Source organism: Martes martes (assembly GCF_963455335.1).
Source record: "Martes martes genome assembly, contig: scaffold_152, whole genome shotgun sequence".
Classification (NCBI taxonomy): Eukaryota; Metazoa; Chordata; class Mammalia; order Carnivora; family Mustelidae; genus Martes; species Martes martes.
This window is the reverse complement of record NW_027666657.1, coordinates 25358-45182: the sequence shown is the minus strand read 5'-3', so window position 1 is coordinate 45182 and position 19825 is coordinate 25358. Positions and strand designations below refer to the sequence as shown.

Sequence of the window (19825 nt, the reverse complement as noted above, 5' to 3'; positions counted from 1 at the left end):
GGCGACCTGAGAACCGTGGTTTCTGAGCAAGTTCATCCTGACCGCTCCGCTCTGTCTACCCACATCAGCTAGGCACTGCGCTCTCCCTCAGTAACAACCCGATTTACCAACGTGAATGCAACTTGCCCTCGGGTATCAGCCTCCCTTCCCTCCTTGTTCCCGGCAATCCCACTGAAAGCTTGTCCTCCTCAGCCTGCACAAAAGGCAACAGGAATTCAGAGACTGCACATCTGCTCCCGGGAGTATGTATTTCCACAGATCCACTGTCTGTCTGGCTCCCACCGCCTGTCCTGAGAGCAGGGGCGCCAGGCTTTCTGGAATCCATTCTGTGTCCGAATGAACACGAATGAGGTCTCACTTAAAAAACGGGAGTTACAAACTTTGAACCTGTCAGAAAAGAAGGAAGCTGTTTTCGTAAATTGAACTATTCATTTAATAAACCACATTGATATGATTTGTGTCTGATCATTCCTTTCCTTTGGGGTGAGGTCTCTGATTTAAACTGAGACGTAAATTGCGGGAATTGGCTCCTGGCCACGGGCCTGGGTCTCACGGGAGGAAAGCGGCGGCAAACCTCTGCCTCCATCCGTGTCCACAGAGCGTTTGCTCCACTGCACTCTCCCCAGAATGTAGCAGAATGCCCCCCCTGTGGTAGAGCAGGAGACTTTTCGTTTTCTTCTTTGCGTTTGGCCATAAACATTTGGCAGTCTCCGTCTCTGCGGTTGTTAGGCGATTAACTCAACTCAACAATTCCAGTTGCCAAATTAATGCAGATCCTGAAAGCTTTGGGGAAAATTCATTACCCTGTGACAGTTTTTCAGATTTGATGGGTCCTCTGTGCCTCTCTCTCGGAGTCCTTCTTTCATGTGGCTGATTTGAATGTGATAGTTGGTCAGATCAGTTTCCTGGGAGTAGCACCTGGGGCTGATGATGTTTGCAGAATGATGTTTCTGTCCTTGGAGTCCTTAGGACAAGAGCCCTTCTGCACCCTCAAACCCACCTGGCCCCACTTGCCCTTGCAAAACCCTCGCTGAGATGATGAATAGCACTGCGCTGGATGAGGGACCGGTGAGGTCATATCTGGATTGTAGCCAATGACATTTCAATTTGAACTTCAAGCCCAAACCGGAAAGCTACACGTGCATATCTGAGTGTCCCTTCAAGAGGCCACCCGAAGGATTCTCGTGGACCACCAGTGGCCCACAGGCCATATGGAGAACCATCTAGAATGGTCTTAGAAAAAAGCCGAATGTGTTCATTTAGAAATAAAGACTTTTGGAAAGCCCTGGAAAATAGGAATTAGCATAATCAATTCCCCAGATTGCTGCAGGAACCGAATGCAAGCAGAAAGGGCTCTTGGGGATTTTCATCTGAGCTATGGCAGACTGCTCAGGGAACAGCTCCCAACTGGGAGCAGGGGAAACCCCTTCCCTGGATAGAAACACTGCTGCTTCCAGTTCTATCTGGAGTACACATTTTTCCGAAGGTAAGATTCATTTTTCTAGGCGAGATGGAGAAAGAGGAGGCCAGAGCAGAAGAGATGAGTTGAGGCAAATTATAAAAAACAACCTGGGCACAAATTAAGATTTGGCCATGAAATGCTGGATGTTGATGTTAAGTTCATTCCGGATAACTTTACCCACAGGGTATTTGGTGTGTTTGAAATAGTTGTGTTTTTTTCCTGATTCTAAAAGCTTATTTCAAGAAATTCAGAAAAGAGGAAAACCACCACCACCACCACCGCTACCCAGGGTGACCTCGATTATTACTGGAGAATATATCCTTCCCGGCATAGTGTGTGTCTACATGTGCATGTGTATGTGTGTTTCAGACAAAAATGAGATTCATACTCAACATACTATTTTGTAACCAACTTCTTATTTTTTTAAACAACTGTATGGAAGTACAAATCCCATACTCTAAAAGCCATGCATTTTTAAAGGTACAGTTTGATGACACTCAGCAAATTTACAGAGCTGTGCAACCATTACCACAATCCTATTTCAGAACATGGCTGGCTTCATTTCACTCGGTATTTTGTGACCCATTTCCCCATGTCAACACAGTCTGCAGTGGCCTCACGCTACTCTATTGTTCAAACACGTCAAAATGGGCCTCTACGCTGGAGCCCAAATGGGTTCTTTTCCTTTTTATTTAATTTTGTATTATTGCAGCCTTTACATACATATCTTTGAACTTGTCTGAATGTTTTTATAAAATAAATTTCTGCAAGTGGACTTTCTGGGTCAAAGCAACAGTACATTTGAAATTTTGATTTATTTTGTGTGTTCCCCCCCACCCCTGGGAAGGTGGCATAAATCTATCCTCACACCAGTAGTACATGACAGGTCTTATTTCTTCATACCCTTGATAACACTGAGTTGTCAGTCTTTTTTTTTCTTTGTCAATCTGATGGGAGAAAAATGATTCCTTTGCTTTCCTTTAATGTACAAAAAAATCAGAGGATCGGTATCTCTCATACGCTTATTGGCTTTTTCTGTTTCTTCTTTTGGGAATTGCTTATTTTTCTTTCAAAATGGTAGTCCTTTTTATTTAACTCCTTTTACTTATAAGAACTCTTTTCCCCTCAAGATTTTTAATACTTTTTCATATATGCTGCACTATTTTCTAAAATTATCATTTCCCTTTACGCTTTATGTTTTGTTCTAAAATAAAATTTTCGCCCCCAGATTTGTAAAAATATGTATCTGCAAATAAAAATATAAACCCCTTCCTATTCTTGGAAATACAAAAAAAAAAATAGTACTAACAAGTTCCATGTCTCCATTTAACAAGTATTTATTAAGTGCCTACTGTGTGCCATATATTTGGCCAACCAGTGAGGATTACGTGTTGAAAAAATCAATGCAGTCTCTGCCCTCATGGAATTTTCCTACTGGGGTCTGTTCCTTATCTTGTCAGGTGTCTTAAGACTAACTTGGTCTGAGCCTCACTTTCTAAACTACCATTCAGGGAATTCAAAATACCTCCCCAGCCTATACTATACAGATTATAAAATTCATGAGTTCATTTGTTAGCAAAAGGAGAGAACATGGGCTCAACAAATATTTATTGGGCATCTAGATATCAACTACTGTTGGTGGTTTTGGACATTGAATGCCGAACAAAGTGGTGCCCGCTATCAGGAAGCACAATTATTTTAAATTAAGCAATTCTATCCTTGAAGTCTAAGTAATCCAATTTTGTCAGATAAAGTGTCCTTGCTAAAATTAATATTTTTTTTGCTTCTCTCTTCTTGTCTTTTGCCATCTTAAGCAAAAAACAAGATCAGCTTTCGACTTGCCCAAACTGAGCCTTTAAAATAGGTTTCAGCCTATCTACATAGATTAAATGGAAGTGTTTCCCAAAAGATAACTTGAAGGAAGTGTTATAAAATCTTCAGGTCATTTTTCTTTAAAGACTGAAATACTTGGATACCTGGGTGGCTCAGTAGGTTAAATGGCTGCCTTTGGCTCAGGTCATGATCTCTAGAGTCCTGGAATTGAGCCCCGCATTGGGCTCTGTGCTCAATCTGCTTCTCCCTCTTCCTCTGCCCTTACCCTAACCCAGCTTGCCCTCGTGCACTCTCTCAAATAAATAAAATCTTAAAAAAAAAAAAAAAAAAGACTGAAATACCATTTTACCTTGCCTCATAAACCTACATATATATAAGTTTGTATATACCACATGTATAGTCTTCCTCACACTTTTTGTTTTCTGGAATGTTTGGTAGCAAAACAAAAGTAGGGCATTTGAGCTATGGAAAAGATAAGCCTCTTAAGTCCTTAGAGCTGGATGCCATGTGACACCCCACCTGGCTCACACAGGGGAAGGCTGCCATCTTGACCTGCCAGCTTCACTCTTTGGGGACCTACCAACCCACCCTCACCCCCTTCCCAGTGACTCCTGTGAGAGTAACCCCCTGCTCCACATTGGCATCTGAAGAGATTGGGAAGAAACACGAGGTAGATTCTTGCTTTGAAATAAGTTGAGATGTCCAGTGTCTTGTGGTGCTAGTGCTCAGTGCCATACCACAGCCATCAGAACCACCAAGCCAAAGGAGGAAGGTCAGCAAGTTTTAGGAGCTACGGAGAGTATCAAAGGGAGAGTCTTATATTTGAGGAATTGTGCAGATGATAAGGGAGCGGTAGTGGGTAAAACATGAGGGGAAATGGAAGTGTGCCAGAAAGGATGTGGCATATGAAAAATAAGGTTACTTCTGTCCCTAAAAGCAAAGTCTTCGTGACGTACTACAACTAATAAAATGTTCTGGGATTGCTGTTTGTTCTTTATCTTCAGTAAATTTTTCATCGAACCCAGTTGTTTTCTTCTGACTTAATTAAGTTTGCTCTGCCTGGCAGCGACATGTCTTTGGAAGAGCAGTGGCCCCCACGATTATTCTAGTCCGTCTCCCGAGTTATTGCTTCTGTAGATAAATGGACCCAACTAGCTCTACTATTGTGCAGGCGGAATTCCTCACCCCTGCAGGGTGCCCAGCATTTGGTTAGCAGCTGTGGCTGTGCTGGCTCCCGAGGTAGGAACCAGTTGCCGCCCTGATGAGCTGAGCGCAGGGTGGTCTAATTAAAACAGATGCCACTTGGATCCAACTTCAGAGGACCTTGGAATGCAGGGGAGTTTGGGGGTCATCTAGCCCAGCCACCCACACATTCCCCTTGAGGCCTGCGGGAACTAAGCCCCTTCTGCCCCAGCTTGCAAAGGCAGACACGCCGCGTACACTCCTCCACGCCAGCCCCCAGATTCTGTTCCATGGACAATCAAACTTTATTTGTTGTTGGGGGGCAGGGGTTGGGCAGGGAGGAGGAAGAGGAAGGTGCCGATGGGTCAGTTCAGTAGGGGTGCTGCAGGGTGTGCTCCATGATGGTCCGGAGTGCCAGCCACGTCTCCTGGGCCGTGGGGACGATCTGGGAGGCCGGCAGCAGGAAGCCGTAGCGCCCCGTGTCCCGGAGCTCGAAGGTGAAGGAGTACTTGATGCCCTGGTTGTAGGTCCAGTCAATGGTGCTTCCACTGGCTTGGTCTGGGGCGGGAGCAGATGCCAGAGAGCAAAGTTCAATCACTTTTGACACATTAATATGGGCCGGGCCCACTGGTCCAAAGCCCGGAACCTCGCGCAGGGTTCATCGGAGTTAACGTCTGCTGGGGCCTGCAACTGACCAAGCCGCCTGGCTTCCTCCCAGAAGCTTCCCCAACAGCTCTCAGCTCAAGAGGCCCAGAGAGAGGGACCAGCAGAGGTTCTCCTATCACAGGGGGTTGCAAGAAAGTTCTCGCAATTGTGAAATCCCCACTGAATACACCCCCTCCAACAGCTGCTTTGGTCAAACCTCCAAATATACCAGAGTTACCCACTTGGGCAACCAGGATTTGTCCCCTGGGGCTCTAGTCTGCAGGAGAAAGTGCAAAGGGCCAGAGGCAAAGTGAAAGCCCCCTGACTGGCTTTTTGCAAGAAACTTGGCCCAGATTTGCAGTGAACAGTGGGTAACGAAGCTGTTTCAAATCGGGCAGGGGTGCAGGAGGCAGCTGCGGATCAGAATGTAAGTTGACAGCACTGAAGGAAGCCAAAAAACTTTGATGCCATTTGCAACCGCTTCCAAACAGGGCCTGGAATCCAAAAGTAAGGCCAGTGGAGCCCACTCACGGGCTAACACCTGGCACCCTGAGCAGAAGGTATGTGAGGGGTGTGTGCAGCCCTCTCATCTCTGTCCCTGTCCCCTGCCTCTTGTCAGCCAGCAAACCTATTGCATTCCTCAGGGCCCTAAGGCATCTGGCCCTACCCCACCCATCCCCTATGACTCTGAGCCCTCTCACCCCACTGCCATCACATGGGGCTTCATGTTGTTCCCAATATGTTCCCAACATGCCAGTCCAGATCACAGGGTAGGTCCTTTGTTCTAGAAGATTCCTCTGCCCAGAAGTCTCTTCCCCAGATAGCCTCTTAGCTCCCTTCCTCATTTTCCTTCAACACTTGCCCAGTTATTACTAAATGAGACCTACTCTTCTACCCACATCCCCAACTTCCATGCCCCATATCCCTGTTTCTCCTTACCCTGTTCTAGTTTATCTTTTTGTCCCTAACTTTCACCACCTAACATACCGTATCATTTACTTCTTCATGTTTATCGTCACTCTCCTCCACTAGAATGTACAGTTCCTGAACTTTGCTTATTCCCAACTGTTCCCCAAGCACAGAAAACAAGGCATAATAGGTGCTCAATAAAATTTGCTGACGTTATTCCATTTTGATGTAGCAGTGCACCTCCCAGGGGCATTGCAGGTACAAGTAAGCTGGGGATAGATAAGATAGAAGATATCTTCTTTAAATTGAAAGGCATCGGAAGAGGAGTATGTTTTTAAGCTGAATTTCTTGGTGATACAGAAACGCCAGCAGAACCCTCCACCTCCTCCATAAAGCTGGACTTAACCTAAAACAAGGGGACAAAGATGCTCAAAGGAGCTGATACGCTTGTCTGAAGGTATCAAAGAAGGCAGAGTTCCTGTCAGAAAAGGGCCCTGCTGCCCCCCAAGGCACGGCCGAGAACTGTTCTCCTGGCCCGTGCTCCCAGATCTAGGCACGTCCTCCAGGAGGGACAGGACCTCAGGCAGGAAACACCAGCTAAGCTGGCACCTGGTGTCACCCCAGAGACCATGCACCCACTTACAAATTGCTTTGATGATGCTGCCATACTTGAACTTGGTCCCATACAGAGAGGCGAGGGCTGTCACAGCAGACTTGGCCAGCTGATCCTGGAGAAAATGCCAAGCGATACCAGCTGTCACAGCCAGCAAATAAAAGGCCATAACAGCAGGGCCTGGGTAGCCCAACTTTCAGCTGGGAAGTAGCCCAACAAAGCGCAGGATTTCGGCAGCCCCACGGCCCTCTAACCCCACGGGATGTCTGGCTGGCACTTCGGTCTCTGCCCTTTGGTCACCCTGCAGCTCCAGACTGAACTTGTGGTACCAGCTCCAAGTCTAGTCCTGCCCCCTGCTCGCTCATGTGACAGGAGTGAGTCAAGCCCTCTGTGCCTCAGTTTCCCAGGCAGAAAATGAGGCTAGTCTGCATTGCAGGTCTGCCTAAGCCATCGGGGTTCCATGGGAGAAAGGGGTGCTAGGCACCGGAGGGCAAGCAGGGGATGGACACACACCAGCTCATCCCGGTCAGGGGCTGCCTCTGTTTTGTAGCCGTAGGGATACAGGAGGAGCTGGGAGTAGCTGTGGATGGAGATGAAGGCCTTGATGTTGCCGTGTTTCTTCACAAAGTCCACTATGGACTTGACCTCCACTTCGGAATTGGCAAACTTGCCATGGTAAGTCTCCGAGCAGGGGTTGCTGCTGGCTCCAGCCACTGTGGGAGAGGAAGGGGGTTAGCTGGCGTTCCTCACGGCCAAGCAGTGTGGCGTCCACAACCTCAAGTTCTTTGCATGGATGTAGGAATGAGGTGGAAAGCAGGAGGGCTCACCCACACTCTGGGATTAAGGAAAGACCAAAGGCCTTTTATAACCTGGGGATCCTCCCTCTCTCCCCAGCCAGGCATAGGTAACAACGGGCAGAATCTCCTGCCCCAGGAGAGTCTCAAGCAAGACCCATTCTTTTTTTTTTCCCCTTAAGATCTTATTTATTTGACAGAGAGAGAGAGCAAGCATAAGCAGGGGGAGCCGCAGAGGGAGAGGGAGAAGCAGGCTCTCCACTGAGCATGGAGGCCGACATGACTGACACTGGGCTCAATCCTAGGAGTCCAGGATCATGACTTGAGCCAAAGGCAGATGCCTAACCAACTGAGCCACCCAGGCGCCCCAAGACCCGTTCTTGTAGTGAAGGAACCACAGAGGGAAGGAGTTAAAGTTACCCTAGAAAACCCCTACATGGGTTTCAGGCCTTAATTCCATTGAGGCCAGATTTGTTTCTAGAAACAAGGCACAAGAAAATCTCACTGAGAGCCTCAGAGGAGACGCTGATATTCCCCCCCCAACTCCGCCCTCGCTGCTGGGGCAGGAAAGAGGTGGGGGAAACAGCACACAGGAGGATAAGGAGCCGCTCTGGGTTTCCCATCCCTGCTTCCAAATCCCATGGGGCCTTACTCCCAAAGCCAGCATCCCAGTTCCGGTTGGGGTCCACTCCAACACAGGAGGAGCCCGCCGTGAGGGACCGAGTCTTGCGCCACATGCGATTCTGGGGAAGGAATCAGACACTTGTCTGTCACCGTCTGTAGCACAGGTGTGGACACAGCATGTGTCAGAAACCCCTTTTAATGGCTTGTCAGGAAGGTCTGCAAAGGAGGCTCTTGGTGGAAAGAGGACAGTGGCAATAGTAGATGGCATCTGGCCAGAGGGAAGGAAGGCACCAGGCGTCCCCCCCCACCCCACCCCCCACTACTGGACTGGTAGCGTGATATACCCACCATAAAATAACCTGAAGCTAGGAGATAAGGTCCAGGGCAGTGGGTCTCCCCCGGGGAAAATACCAGGACGTTTGGCAAAGTCTGAAGACATTTTTGGCTCTCTCAATGGAGGGGTTGCTCCTAGTGTTTCCTGAGTATTAGGTCGGTTGTTGCTAAACCCTTTGCACGCTCAGGACAGCCCCCCACACAAAGAATTCTCCGCCCCAAATGTCCAGAATGCCAAAGATGAGAGCCCTGGTCTGGGAGGACAAGTCTATCTGCCCCTCCCTCGACTACTGGGGGTTGAGAATAGGGGTGAGTAGTTCATGGGGCTCAGAGGCCAGAGGCCCACCCTGTTTCCCCCCAAGAACGGGACAAGGCCTGTACCTTGCTGTGGGTGAAGGCAAAACCATCAGGGTTGGTGACGATCTCCAGGAGGATATCCATGGAGTCAAGAATGGTGGTGAGAGTGGAGTCCTGGCCATAGTCCTGTGTGATCTGGTGGGGAGTTCAGGGACAGACAGGCGGGGTGGGTCAGGCCAACTGTCCGCCACACGGAGGCAGTGACCACCTGCTCCATCTGCCTCACGGCTTCGGGGTGAGCCGGGGAGGCCAGGGCTTCTTTGGGCCTCTTGACCACAGCCCCACCAGGCCAGGGCCCCACGCAGTGCCCCAGGCTCACCTTCTTTGCAAACCAGACCCCGCTGGCCTGGGTGACCCACTCCCGGGAATGGATGCCTGTGTCGATCCAGATGGCAGGACGGTTTTCTCCCCCAGTGCTGAACTGGACAAGAAGAACAGAGAGATGCAGCTAGGGTCCTGTCTTGGCTCCTTGAAGGGGAGCAAACCCCGGCCCGGAGGCCCTCTGCTCCCCGGGTATGTCAGGTGGAGGCTCCGTGTGTGGGGCCATCACTCAGGTGAGGTGTGGGGCCGGGGGGGGCGGTGTCCGGACGGGAATCCAGCAGGACGTGGCCTCCAGCCTTGAAACCAGCCTTGGGGTGAATAGGCCTCAGCCAGCACTCTGGGCCCTGCCCTCTTCTGCTGCCCATACACAGTCCTCTGTGGGGTATCCCAAACAAAATGTTTTCTCTGGACTCCCCCGACTCTGGGTTACTTCCCGCAATGTGACACTTGATTGAAAATACGTGGGTCCCTTAAAAATTTAAGAACTGGGTGTGCACAGGCATGCCTACAGCTAGACCAGCATAGAAACTCTGCCCTTCCCCAATGTCCACACGGGGCATTCATGTCATGGTGCGTTCTCTGTGACCGTGGCTCACCACACGGGTGGCTGCCCGTTCTCAAGCAGGTGCCTGTTACCTTCAGCACGTAGATGGGACGCCCTTCGTAGCTGTTGCCAATCTGGAGCTTGCTGACCAGCTTCGGGTGCTCGGCCACCAGCATATCCATGAAGCCATAGATCTGAGAGGGGAGAGAAGGGCAGGCCAGCTGGAGCGGCTGCCAGGCACCTGGGTGCCTCCCGGAGCAGCCCCATTAGCCTGCCAGCTGCAAGCCTGGCCATCCAGGGGAGCCACGACCCCGGCCCCCACACTCCCCCCCACAGGGCCGCCTGGAGACCCAGCAGGTGCCACGCCCACCCAGGTGGGCCGCGTTCCGCCAGCCTGAAGCAGAGCTCGGTGCTTGTGCTGAGTGACCCAGGGCTCCCTCACCTCCTCCAGGGTGTGGTAGGTGGCGTAGTTGAAGGTGTCCGAGGAGCGGGCCCGGGCCTGGAAGGCGAACATCTGCTCCTGCTCCTCGTCCAGCAGGGCCTGCACGTCCTCAATCATGGTCGTGTACCCAATGCCGTGGGCCTCCAGGAAGATTTTGACGGCCTGGATGCTGGGGAAGGGCACTCGGACGTCGATGGGGGAGCCAGGCTGGGCAGGGCCCCGCCAGAAGTCCAGCTGGGGGGGACGAGAGCAGGCATGGTCACAGCGAGCTGGGGAGGGGTCCGCCCGCGAGGGGAGGTTGGGCCAGAACGTCCCCTATGGCTGTGGCTGCGGCATGGCTGTTAAGGGCAGGGGACGAGGAAACTGTGGGCATCAGACCGAGTCCACTGCGGTCAGGGAGATGGCCCGGGACGCACGGTGGAGGGGCTTGCAGACCGCAAGACAGAGAGAAGGGCCGGAAAGGAGGCCCCCCGCTTCGTTCAGATCCTCGAACGCAGCGAGACTCTGGAACTGGGGGAAGTGGGGGCTGAATCATTTCCTAACAGGGATCCGTCCCATGGGTCCTTTCTGGGTGGTGAGGAGAGAGGGCCCAGGACCCGGGGGGCCCCAGGGAAGGGTGGCATCCTGGGGTGGATCGGCTGGCCCGAGAGGAACCAGGGGGCCTCAGGGAGGACTCCCCACTCCTTCTGACCTGCAGGTGCTCCAGGTCCTCCAGCTCCTTCACCTTCTCTACCTGGGCTGCATCGGCAGTGGAGATTCGGAGCACCTGGTGCCTGGGCAGAGCGGGAGGAGAGATGAAGGGCCTGAGTGACTGGGACTGGCCATTCACCCTCCCCAGGTGGGAGGAGGGAGGCATGGAGCAGCCTGGAATCCCCGGGCTGGGCCCCGACCCTCTGGCTGAGCAGGAGAAAGCATGAGGGGTCTTAGCAATGCAAGGCCTAGGCTCCTTGGAACCTTCTGGACACAGCTGCTATCCTCACCTCAGTTTAGACTCTATTTTTCTCTCCAAAGCCAGCCAGGCTTCCTCCCACCTCCTCTCCTAAAAACTCCTTCAAGCTCGGATTTCTCCATGAGGGCCCGGGCCCCTTCTAAGCCCCGGCCCCTGGTCAGCCTGCCTCCCGGGGTATACTAGGCTGTGCCTCTCTGGAGTCTTCCCACAAGTCAGCCCATCTGTCGCCTCCAGATGCTGGCCCGGGGCCGAGTCCTCCCTTCTCCTGCGTGAGCACCCCCTTCTCGCCATCCTCTTACCCCGAAAAGTCCTCTTTGCCAAGCACAGCCCCTAGCAACACACTGAAAACCAGCAGCCCCCTCATGCTGCAGCCAACTGGGAACATCAACTGAGGCTGAGAGAAGGTTCTGGGGCCTTTTAAACTCTCCCAGGTCAGATGTCTTCTGGCCATGCCCAAGACTTGTCCTCCCGCTTGCACCTGGGCTGGGTCCCACGGTGGGGGGAGGACGGGAGTCCTGAGCTCTGACACCTTATCACCCTCCCTGATAAAGTGGCAGGGAACTGGGCAGCTGGGGAGATAAACCAGGCCTCAAGCCCTTGGCTGTGAAGCGCCCACCTGGGCCTGAGGGTCAGCTGGGGCCTGAGGCTTCCCAGCTGGGCCCTGGCTTGCCCATCGCCCCAGGTCTGCACCTCAGGCCCTGCACCTGGGCCTCAGTCCTGTTTGCCCACCGGGCAGTGGAGGAGCCAGGATTCCAAAGCGGCCACACCAGCTGGAGCCTCACAGGAGGTGTCCCCTTCCCCCATGTTCCTAAGTGCCAGCCCCTCTGTTCCTGTGGCAGAGGAAGCTGGGGCTCTCTGCCCCCACCCCGCTCCCGCATCTGCTGGCTTGGTCCGGGGCTGCCCCTCCCTGGGGCTAGGCACATTGCCCTCTGGGGTATGGCCCCCAGAAGGGCACTTCCCAGCCCCACTCCTCCCAGCCTCGATGGTCTTGTGGGAGGCCACAGCAGCAGCAGTTGGGGCAGGAACCTGACTCTCGCCTATGTTGGCCCCCACCCCCACTGCTCTAGGGCTCAGGATCAGGGCTCCCCTTGATGGGAACCACAACCAGATGTCATCTGAGTAGAAAGCGTGGTGGTAGGAAGCAGGGCCAGACCCGTGTTGGGACTGCACAGTGTCCAGGAGAAAGTGGAACTCACAGGGGGGAATTGATTCTGGCTCTGGACGCTGATCTCACCTCGGAAACATCTCACACAAATCCGCCCTAATCCACAGGGGCCCCCAGGGGCTACCCAGCACCATCTGGGGGCCCTGCTCTATGTCAGGGCCTCAGGCTTGGACACTGACAACAGCCAAGGTGGCCCTTTCTGGTTTCCATCTGTTCCCTCCGCCTCCCTATCCCACCCCCTACCTGGCCAGCCCTCCCATGCCAGGACAGAGGGATCCCCTTCTATTGCCCACCCCCTCCCCACTCTGTCCTGAGCCCAGCTCCGAGCAGACAATAGCACACTGGACCCCCACCCCCAGCAGATTCGGAGACTCCGTGAAGACTGTTTCTTTCCTCTCCAGCAACCTAGCCTGACGTCCAGGCCCCAGACAAGATCTACTTCCTCCCTGAAGCTTCCTCTGGCTTCTTTCTCGAGTATTTGCCCCTTCTCTGAATGCTAACCCCCTCGTGTATTCATTCTTCAGGTGAAGCACTGTACTCTCCCCTGCGATGATGCCCAAGGCGCATTGTCCCTGGTCTCAGCGAGCTCACAGTGTAGTGGAGGCAACAGAGGTAACCAACTAACTTGTGTTCTCTTGGGGTCCTCCAAGAAGCTGTCTCCAAGACAGGATAAGACATGCAGGAGAGTCATGGGGAGAACTGCCCATGAAGGATATAGGAGAGAGAACAGGAGAAAGCAGAAGAGCCTACATACCAAGCTATGGGGCTGACCCCTGAGAGAAGAGGCGGGGAGGGGAGGGGAGGGGGGTTGGGGAGAGAGGAGGGAAGAGAAGGGGAGAAGAGGGGAAGGAGGGAGGAAGCAAAGGGGGGAGGAGAGGAGATTGGGCAGGAGAAGCTCAGACAGGAACCATTCTGAGAACGTTTCGGCCAGGCTGACACAAAATCTTTGAGTCAGGGGAGTCCTGCATCCCACAGGAACACCAGTCAATGTCAATGTCTAGGGTCAGCCTGTGGGATATATGGCCACATCACAACACAGGGGAGAGGCCCTCGGTCAATTCGGCTCCCTCTGACTTGTCCCTGATCTCAGAGAGCCCACAGTCTCATGCGGAAGACGGAAGTAACCAACCAACGTGTCAGTTCTCCAACAGGTCTTACAAGAAGCCATCACCGAGACAGAATTACATGAACAAAGGATCCACTGGGGATGCCTTCCTCCCTGTTGGAGACCTGAGTGGGGTATTTTCTCTGCTGTGCGTGAGAAGTACCTGGAGGGCTGCGGACTCCAGGCTATGGGCCCATATTCAGCATCCAGGGAAGACTTTACCAAGAAGGTGACATTTGACCTGAGTCTTAATGACAGGATTTTACCAGACACAGAAAGGAATGGGTATTTCATGACTCTAGGCAGTGCTTGAACACACTCTCATTTACTCCTCCTTAATGTGTGTCTCCCCAGTGAGACTGTAAGTTTCCTCAGACCAGGAACTGTGTTTTAGCCATCCTTCATATTCTCCCTCAACTCTTAGCGCCCTACAGTGTTCTCGCACTTTCCAGTATGTCCCCCAGCAAGAAGAAAGGTTCTGTAGACCCTTTCTTCAGTTTGCATTACGAAAACAATATTTCTTTCTGTGTTTCTAAATCTAAAGGTGTCCTGTAAGTTTCATGCACACTACACATGTTGGGGGTGTTGGGTATTTCTTGAGCCTTCTGTGAATTCCTTCCAGGAAAGACAAGTCCACTGGAGGAAGGGGGATGATGGGGCATGTGGGGAGAGGGACAGCCCCACCAAGCAGGCCTCTTGAAGCCTCTAGCCAGCAACCTAAGGTGGCCAAGAGTCACATAATCTATTTTTCTTGCAAGGTTGGAAAAGATTAACTCAATGCTGCAAGCCAAAATTAGAGGCAGCATTGGTAGAAAGCTGAAAACACAACAGGAGAGGACTCTGGGTCTCAGGTGGAGGCTAGGCCTAATTCCCTGGGTCCCTCCAAAGCCCCTCAGGGAGCCGAAAATAGTCTTTTGGTGAAGAGCAACTGCTAGAATGGAACCAGGAGCAGAAGGCCACAGCCCTGCCTTTCCACGGGAGCTTCTTTCACATTGGTCCAAAGCAGGAGCAAAGATGGAGGCCATTGTGTGGAAAACGGGGGGTATATGAAGGACATCAGGACAGGACCTAGTAGCATGAGAAAGAAGCCACCAGCCTGGCATCCAGAGTCAAGGAAAGGGCACAGGTCAGAGGCCTGAATGCAAACAGAGGAAGGCCTGCTGTAGCCACATGGAGTAGAGTCCAGTGGCCCTCCCTTCTTCCTCAAGGAACAAACCTAGATTCGGTGCAGGTATCACCGCTCAGGAAGGTCACCCCCTTCCCAGCTCAGAGGTAAATTCCAAGATTGGCTTAAGACAATTGAGGAATCCCATTGTCTTTTGCAAGTAATTGATTTAGGGGTAGGCATTTGACCCAGTTTGGCCAATAAGACATGAAGGGAAGCCAGCAAGGAAGTTTCTAGAAAATGTTTTTTCCACACTTGAGAAGGAGACACCTTTCCTTGGTTGTGAAGTCTGTTGCCTCACCTTTGGACTACATAATATGAAAGAATATACGTTTCTTTTTTATTAACTGTAAAAAGCACTAAGTCTGAACAAAGCATTCTAAGTGATGCCCTGCTAAGCTTTTATTATGTTTTTTAAGATTTTATTTATATATTTAAGAGAAAGAGAAACTGGGAGCCGTGGGGTTGGGGGCAGAGCAAAGGGAGAGGGACAAGCAAACTCCACACCAAGCACAGAACCCAATGTGAGGCTCCATTCCACAACCACAAGATCATGACTTGACCCAAAATCAAGAGTCAGACTCCCAACCAACTGAGCGAGCCACCCAGGCACCCCCTTACTAAGCTTGTAAAATGCTTGTGTTGTGAGAGGACAATACAATTTTAGCCTAGGGGAGACTTTATGAGAAAAGGGCATCCTTCTCCCTCTGAGCAGACAGTCCCTCATCCTCTTAGCAGAATGCTTTTGTGCAGTGCACAACTTGGACAACTATTTGTGGCAGCCCTGTTGCCAGAGAGTGCCCAAGCATGGTAAACATAGGTTTTAAGACAATGCTTAAAGATCCCCAAACTAAAACCTAGAAAATGGTTTGTTAAAAAGGCAGGAGAGTCAGTCCATGTCCATATTAGGGATCAAAGGAGGACAATGGAGAAGGGATATCCTTGCAGATAGCACATATGGGCACAGTCAAAATGGTCAAATTTTGACTGGATGACAGCTGGATGAGATTTCAGCTGTCTCGCTTTGGCAAGTGTGTTTAATGCTGTCTGGGGTACAGTTGTGTGTATGGGAAGAGAAGTCTGTGAGAATCTGAGGCAGTGAGGTGGTGAACTATAATGGCCATCTCTTCATTTTCCCTGCTCAGCACCCTCCTCCTTTTGATAAATAGCACCTCTGTCTTCCCCTGGGTCCACCCTTCCCAACTCTGAGGACAGGTGACTGGGGTGCTTCCAGCCACCCCACCCCCACCACAGATCTAGAGATGAGCCAACTAATTCCATTTCTTCTCCCTCCGGCTTTATCCAGTCGGCTCTCTGTCACATGTGCCTGAAGAAAGTACACAGCTCACACAGAGACATTCTCCAACTTCAGGAGAGAGCAAAACGGGGGAGGGAATGCTGTCCAGGAGTAGAAGGCCACAAAACCCATTATATCATTCAGGGAGGTCACCGCACATCCCGGAGCCTCAGTTTCCTTCACAATTCTGTCCTACGGAATGTGGACGGAATGATCTCTGTGATCCCTTCCAGCAGCGACACGTTATGATTCTAGGACATTTGTATATTTTACCCCCAAACAAATCACAGCCCTGGTGACAGGTCTGGGCAGAGCACAAAGAGCCTTCCCCAGGTTTGTGGGCAGATCAGAGTAGAGCCACGGGGGCCCTGGGGCTTGTGATGGGTGAGTGTTCCCAGGAGCCTGCGGGTTGAGAGGGGCCTCCGACTGCTGAGGCTGTGGTGGGAGGTTGCAGGCTCTGGGGGCTTCCTGGAAGGCTGGGTGGGGGTGGTGGGGAGGCCCTGACAGCAGCCTCCTTGAGCTTTTCTTTCATTAACTGAGTGCCCAGTAGAAGCTATTGTTTGTTTGCTTGGAAGCTGCAGAACTATCCCTTTAAAGGGGCTGCTGGGGCTTGTGTCTGGAAAGGAGGTACAATTTGTAACCTGAAGAGAGAAACACCCCAGTGGGTCTTTAGGAAATGTCAAGTCAGAGCCCAAGTCTCAGAACAGAGACGGAAGAGAGAAGATCTAAGCAGGAATGTCCCATAATGTAAAAGAGGAAATGGGGGAGGGGAGAAGTAACGTGGGAACAGGCAGAAGGCCAGGGAGAGTGAAGGCTGTAGGACGGGGTTGTCTCACAAAGGGACTCAAACTGACTCCAAAACCAGCTTCCGGCGGAAGTGATTTACTTTCTACATTGTATTTCCCTCCTGTATCCCCAAGTAAAAATTAGTGAAATGTTACCGTGAGGTCTTAGCTAGGCATTGAGGGCGTTGAGGGAGGTGGATGGAAGGAAGGGAGGGTGGATGGGGAACCACAGAGCGTGGCAAAGCTGGTTAGGAGGCCAACTGCAGACCCTGTGGGGGTGAGGGGGAGGGCCAGAGGCGACCCAGGGACAAGCCAAAAGAATGGATTTGCAGACATGATATCATTCCCAAGGATGATCCCAGATGCTTGGGACAGGAGAACATTCGAAGGCCAAACAGGTTAAAGTTGTCCTTCAGGACACCCCCGTCCCCAGAAAAACATGACATGTCCCCCCGAACCCCAAACTCAAGATGTGGTGTGACTTCACCAGAGGGTGAGGCCCCGACAGGCCAACCATCCCTAGATTCCCTCCAGCCGTAGTCAGAGGCTGTCTGGGCCATCTTATTTTTCTGAAGAAGCTTTTTTAAATTTAATTTTATGTTTTCCGTAAAGTCATTTTCTCTCCGGGCCTGTCTGGGGCGGTCAGAGGGGAGACGGAGGAGGGAGGGGAGCGGGGGTGGAGGCAGCTAACGGCTCCTCACTGGACTCCCTGGCCCCCGGCCACGCGCCCATCACTCTCAGCCTCTGCCGCCCGCCTGCCCTCACACAGGACTCTTTCAGGTTCCAAACCGCCTGCCTGGCTTGTTTTTTTAAGAAAGCAATAACCGCAACACATTCACTGTGGCTCTTTATAGCTTTCCATATGTATAATCACTCTTTCTCTCTTCAGTTTTTCCAATGTTTTTTTCTTTTAAATAAATGCTCATAAATTTTACTGGTGAAAAGGATGAAAAAACATACCTAAAAAGAGCAGTTTGTTGGAAGGGGAAAGGAAAAAAAAAAAAAAAACCCAACCCTAGCAGAATGTAGAAAAACTGAACTCCTGTTTAGCATTATATACCTAAGAAATGAAAAACAAAAAAAAAAGTTCAGATTTTACGAGAAAGAGATGATTCTGTAGTATCTCTAAAACTCGCATGTTTAAGGCTTGAGCTTTTATTGGACACACTTAAACCCCTCCAGCCACTACGTTCCTGGGCTTGCTGAGGAGAACCCCTCAGTCAGAGGAGGAAGACCCCTGGCTTTAGTCTCCTCTCGGCTGTTAGGTTCATGGAGGGCCTCACAGAAGTTCAATGATCCAGAGACCCCAGATGAGGGGTTTGGCTGGAAGCTTAAAGGGCCCTGGAAAGTTCTCTGGCTTGATGTTAAGTCAGTCACTTGTTTAACGAGAGCAAAGAAACTGACTCGGAGACCCCTTCAGATCTTCTCTCCCTTCAGAGCAGCTTCAGGAGACTGCTGGCTGTCCTCCCATACCCATTCTCTCTGTTCTCCTACCAACAGAACTCTAATTTTATTTGGGGCAACACCGTGCTCGGCTATAAGGTGCTTTTCCAGCTTCCCTTGCCGCTGAGCATGAGCACCTGACACAGTCCCAGCCGACAGAGTGTCATGGAAGTCCGTGGATCGACCAGCTTGGCGGGGGACTCCCACTCCTGGCCCCTGTCCTTCCTGCCTGGAATTCAGTCCCATGATGGCGTCGAAATGACGGGAGGGTAGCCAGACGCAGCAGGCCAGAGGGGCCTGGGTCTCCCGTGTATCAAGTCATGATCAGTCAGGTGGGCGGGTCTGCCCACTGCATGCAACTTAGTATGTGAAAAAAATAAAACCCCCATCTGATGAAGCCACAGTAAGGTGGGCTTCCGTCATCTGATGCTAAACGGAAGTAAGAATCTATAAAAGCCCCAGGAGGAGAAACACTCTTTCCACAAATACTGAGTTCCTGCTGTGCACCCGACAGGAGCTGAGTGAGGCTGAATAACCCAAACATGGTCCCTACCCTCATGGAGCAGCCAAACTAGCGGCAGAGACAAAACAACACAGAAGTCAATTAATTATCACTGTAATCCCGGAAATACACCAAGGCCTTGCAAAGAGGATAATAGATCCACTTCTAATGGGTGGTTCTAGAAGGACTGGTGAGGAAATTATATTGAAGGGAGAAATTTAAGGAGTGGGCCATATGGAGGAAGAGAGGAGAGGAGAGAATGTTCCGGAAAGAAGGAGCATCGTGTGTAAATGCTTCCAGCTGGGAAAGAACTGAGAGGAGGCTGGTGAGGTTGGGGCCCTTGAGCAAGGTGTTCAGGCAAATTAGGAGAGGTCACCAGGGCCAGCCATGTAGCATCTTGGGCAGTGGTGGGGTAGGGATGGGGCAGGGGGAGTTGAGTCACCGAAGGATTTTAAAGAGAAAGCTGCCTTTCAAGACGACCCCCTTCTATAAAGCAGTTTCAGCTCCAAATTTCCCGAGTCTATTGGCTGCACACAAGTCTTGTCAACATGGCTGTGAGAACAAGTTCCAGGCCCTTGGTTCTGAGGGGCTCTGGGCATGACGCAGGTCCCAGAACTGCCACTCAGGTAGCTGGGTGCCTCTTAGCTACTATCCTGAGCCTGAGCTTCTTTATCTGAAAATCAAGGCAGTAAAGGTCCTAATTCTTAGAGCTGCGAGGAGGAAATGTGTTGAATCCTGTAATGCACTTGCAGCCATGCCTGGCACACAGCAAGTGCTAGGAAAGCTTATTATTTTCACTGTTGTTACTGAGAAACCCATCAGGGTCCAGCTACTCCTGCTTCTAGGGCAGTGCTTTTGCAGCATCGCCTGGGCCCCATTCCCAGAGATGTGGGTTCAGGAGGTCTGGGGTGGCCTGAGAATTTGTATTGCCAGAATTTGTATTGATGCCTGTGGCCTCTGACCACATTACTTTAGGTGAAGGCCAAGGCAGCCCCTTGGGAAGAATGACCAGCCTCCTGCTGCTGTAACCACCTTCAGACCTAATGGATAATGGCAGAGGGTAGAGACGCTGAGCCCCAACGTCCCCAGGAAGACTCAAATATGTTCTTCCGGGAGGCAGGAGAGCAGGTGGTTCTCAGCCTTTAAGGAACCTCACAACTCCTGGGGCAGATAGTAAACATACAGATTCAGGGGGGTACACCCCAAAGATTCCATTTCAATCTGGGAATGGAACCCAACTACCGTCACATTCAACGACTCCCCACGGACTCTGCTGCAGGTGCGGTTACACGTCGCACTTGGACAAATGATGACAGAGTGGTTTTGGAGTTAGACACACCCAAGTTCAAATCTCC

General features: G+C 51.5%; 1 protein-coding gene across 1 annotated transcript; it reads right to left on the bottom strand.

The window, feature by feature from the left end:
• Nucleotides 1-4847: 4847 nt before the first annotated feature.
• Nucleotides 4848-11372, bottom strand: CPA1 (carboxypeptidase A1; the record flags this gene model as incomplete). The annotated part of the gene is made up of 10 exons (XM_080831404.1): nt 4848-5035; nt 6675-6759; nt 7158-7357; nt 8091-8181; nt 8777-8887; nt 9072-9173; nt 9710-9811; nt 10060-10293; nt 10751-10832; nt 11308-11372. 10 exons carry the CDS (start codon nt 11370-11372, stop codon nt 4848-4850), a joined length of 1260 nt encoding a protein of 419 aa, XP_080687530.1.
• Between the last annotated feature and the right edge of the window lie 8453 nt (nt 11373-19825).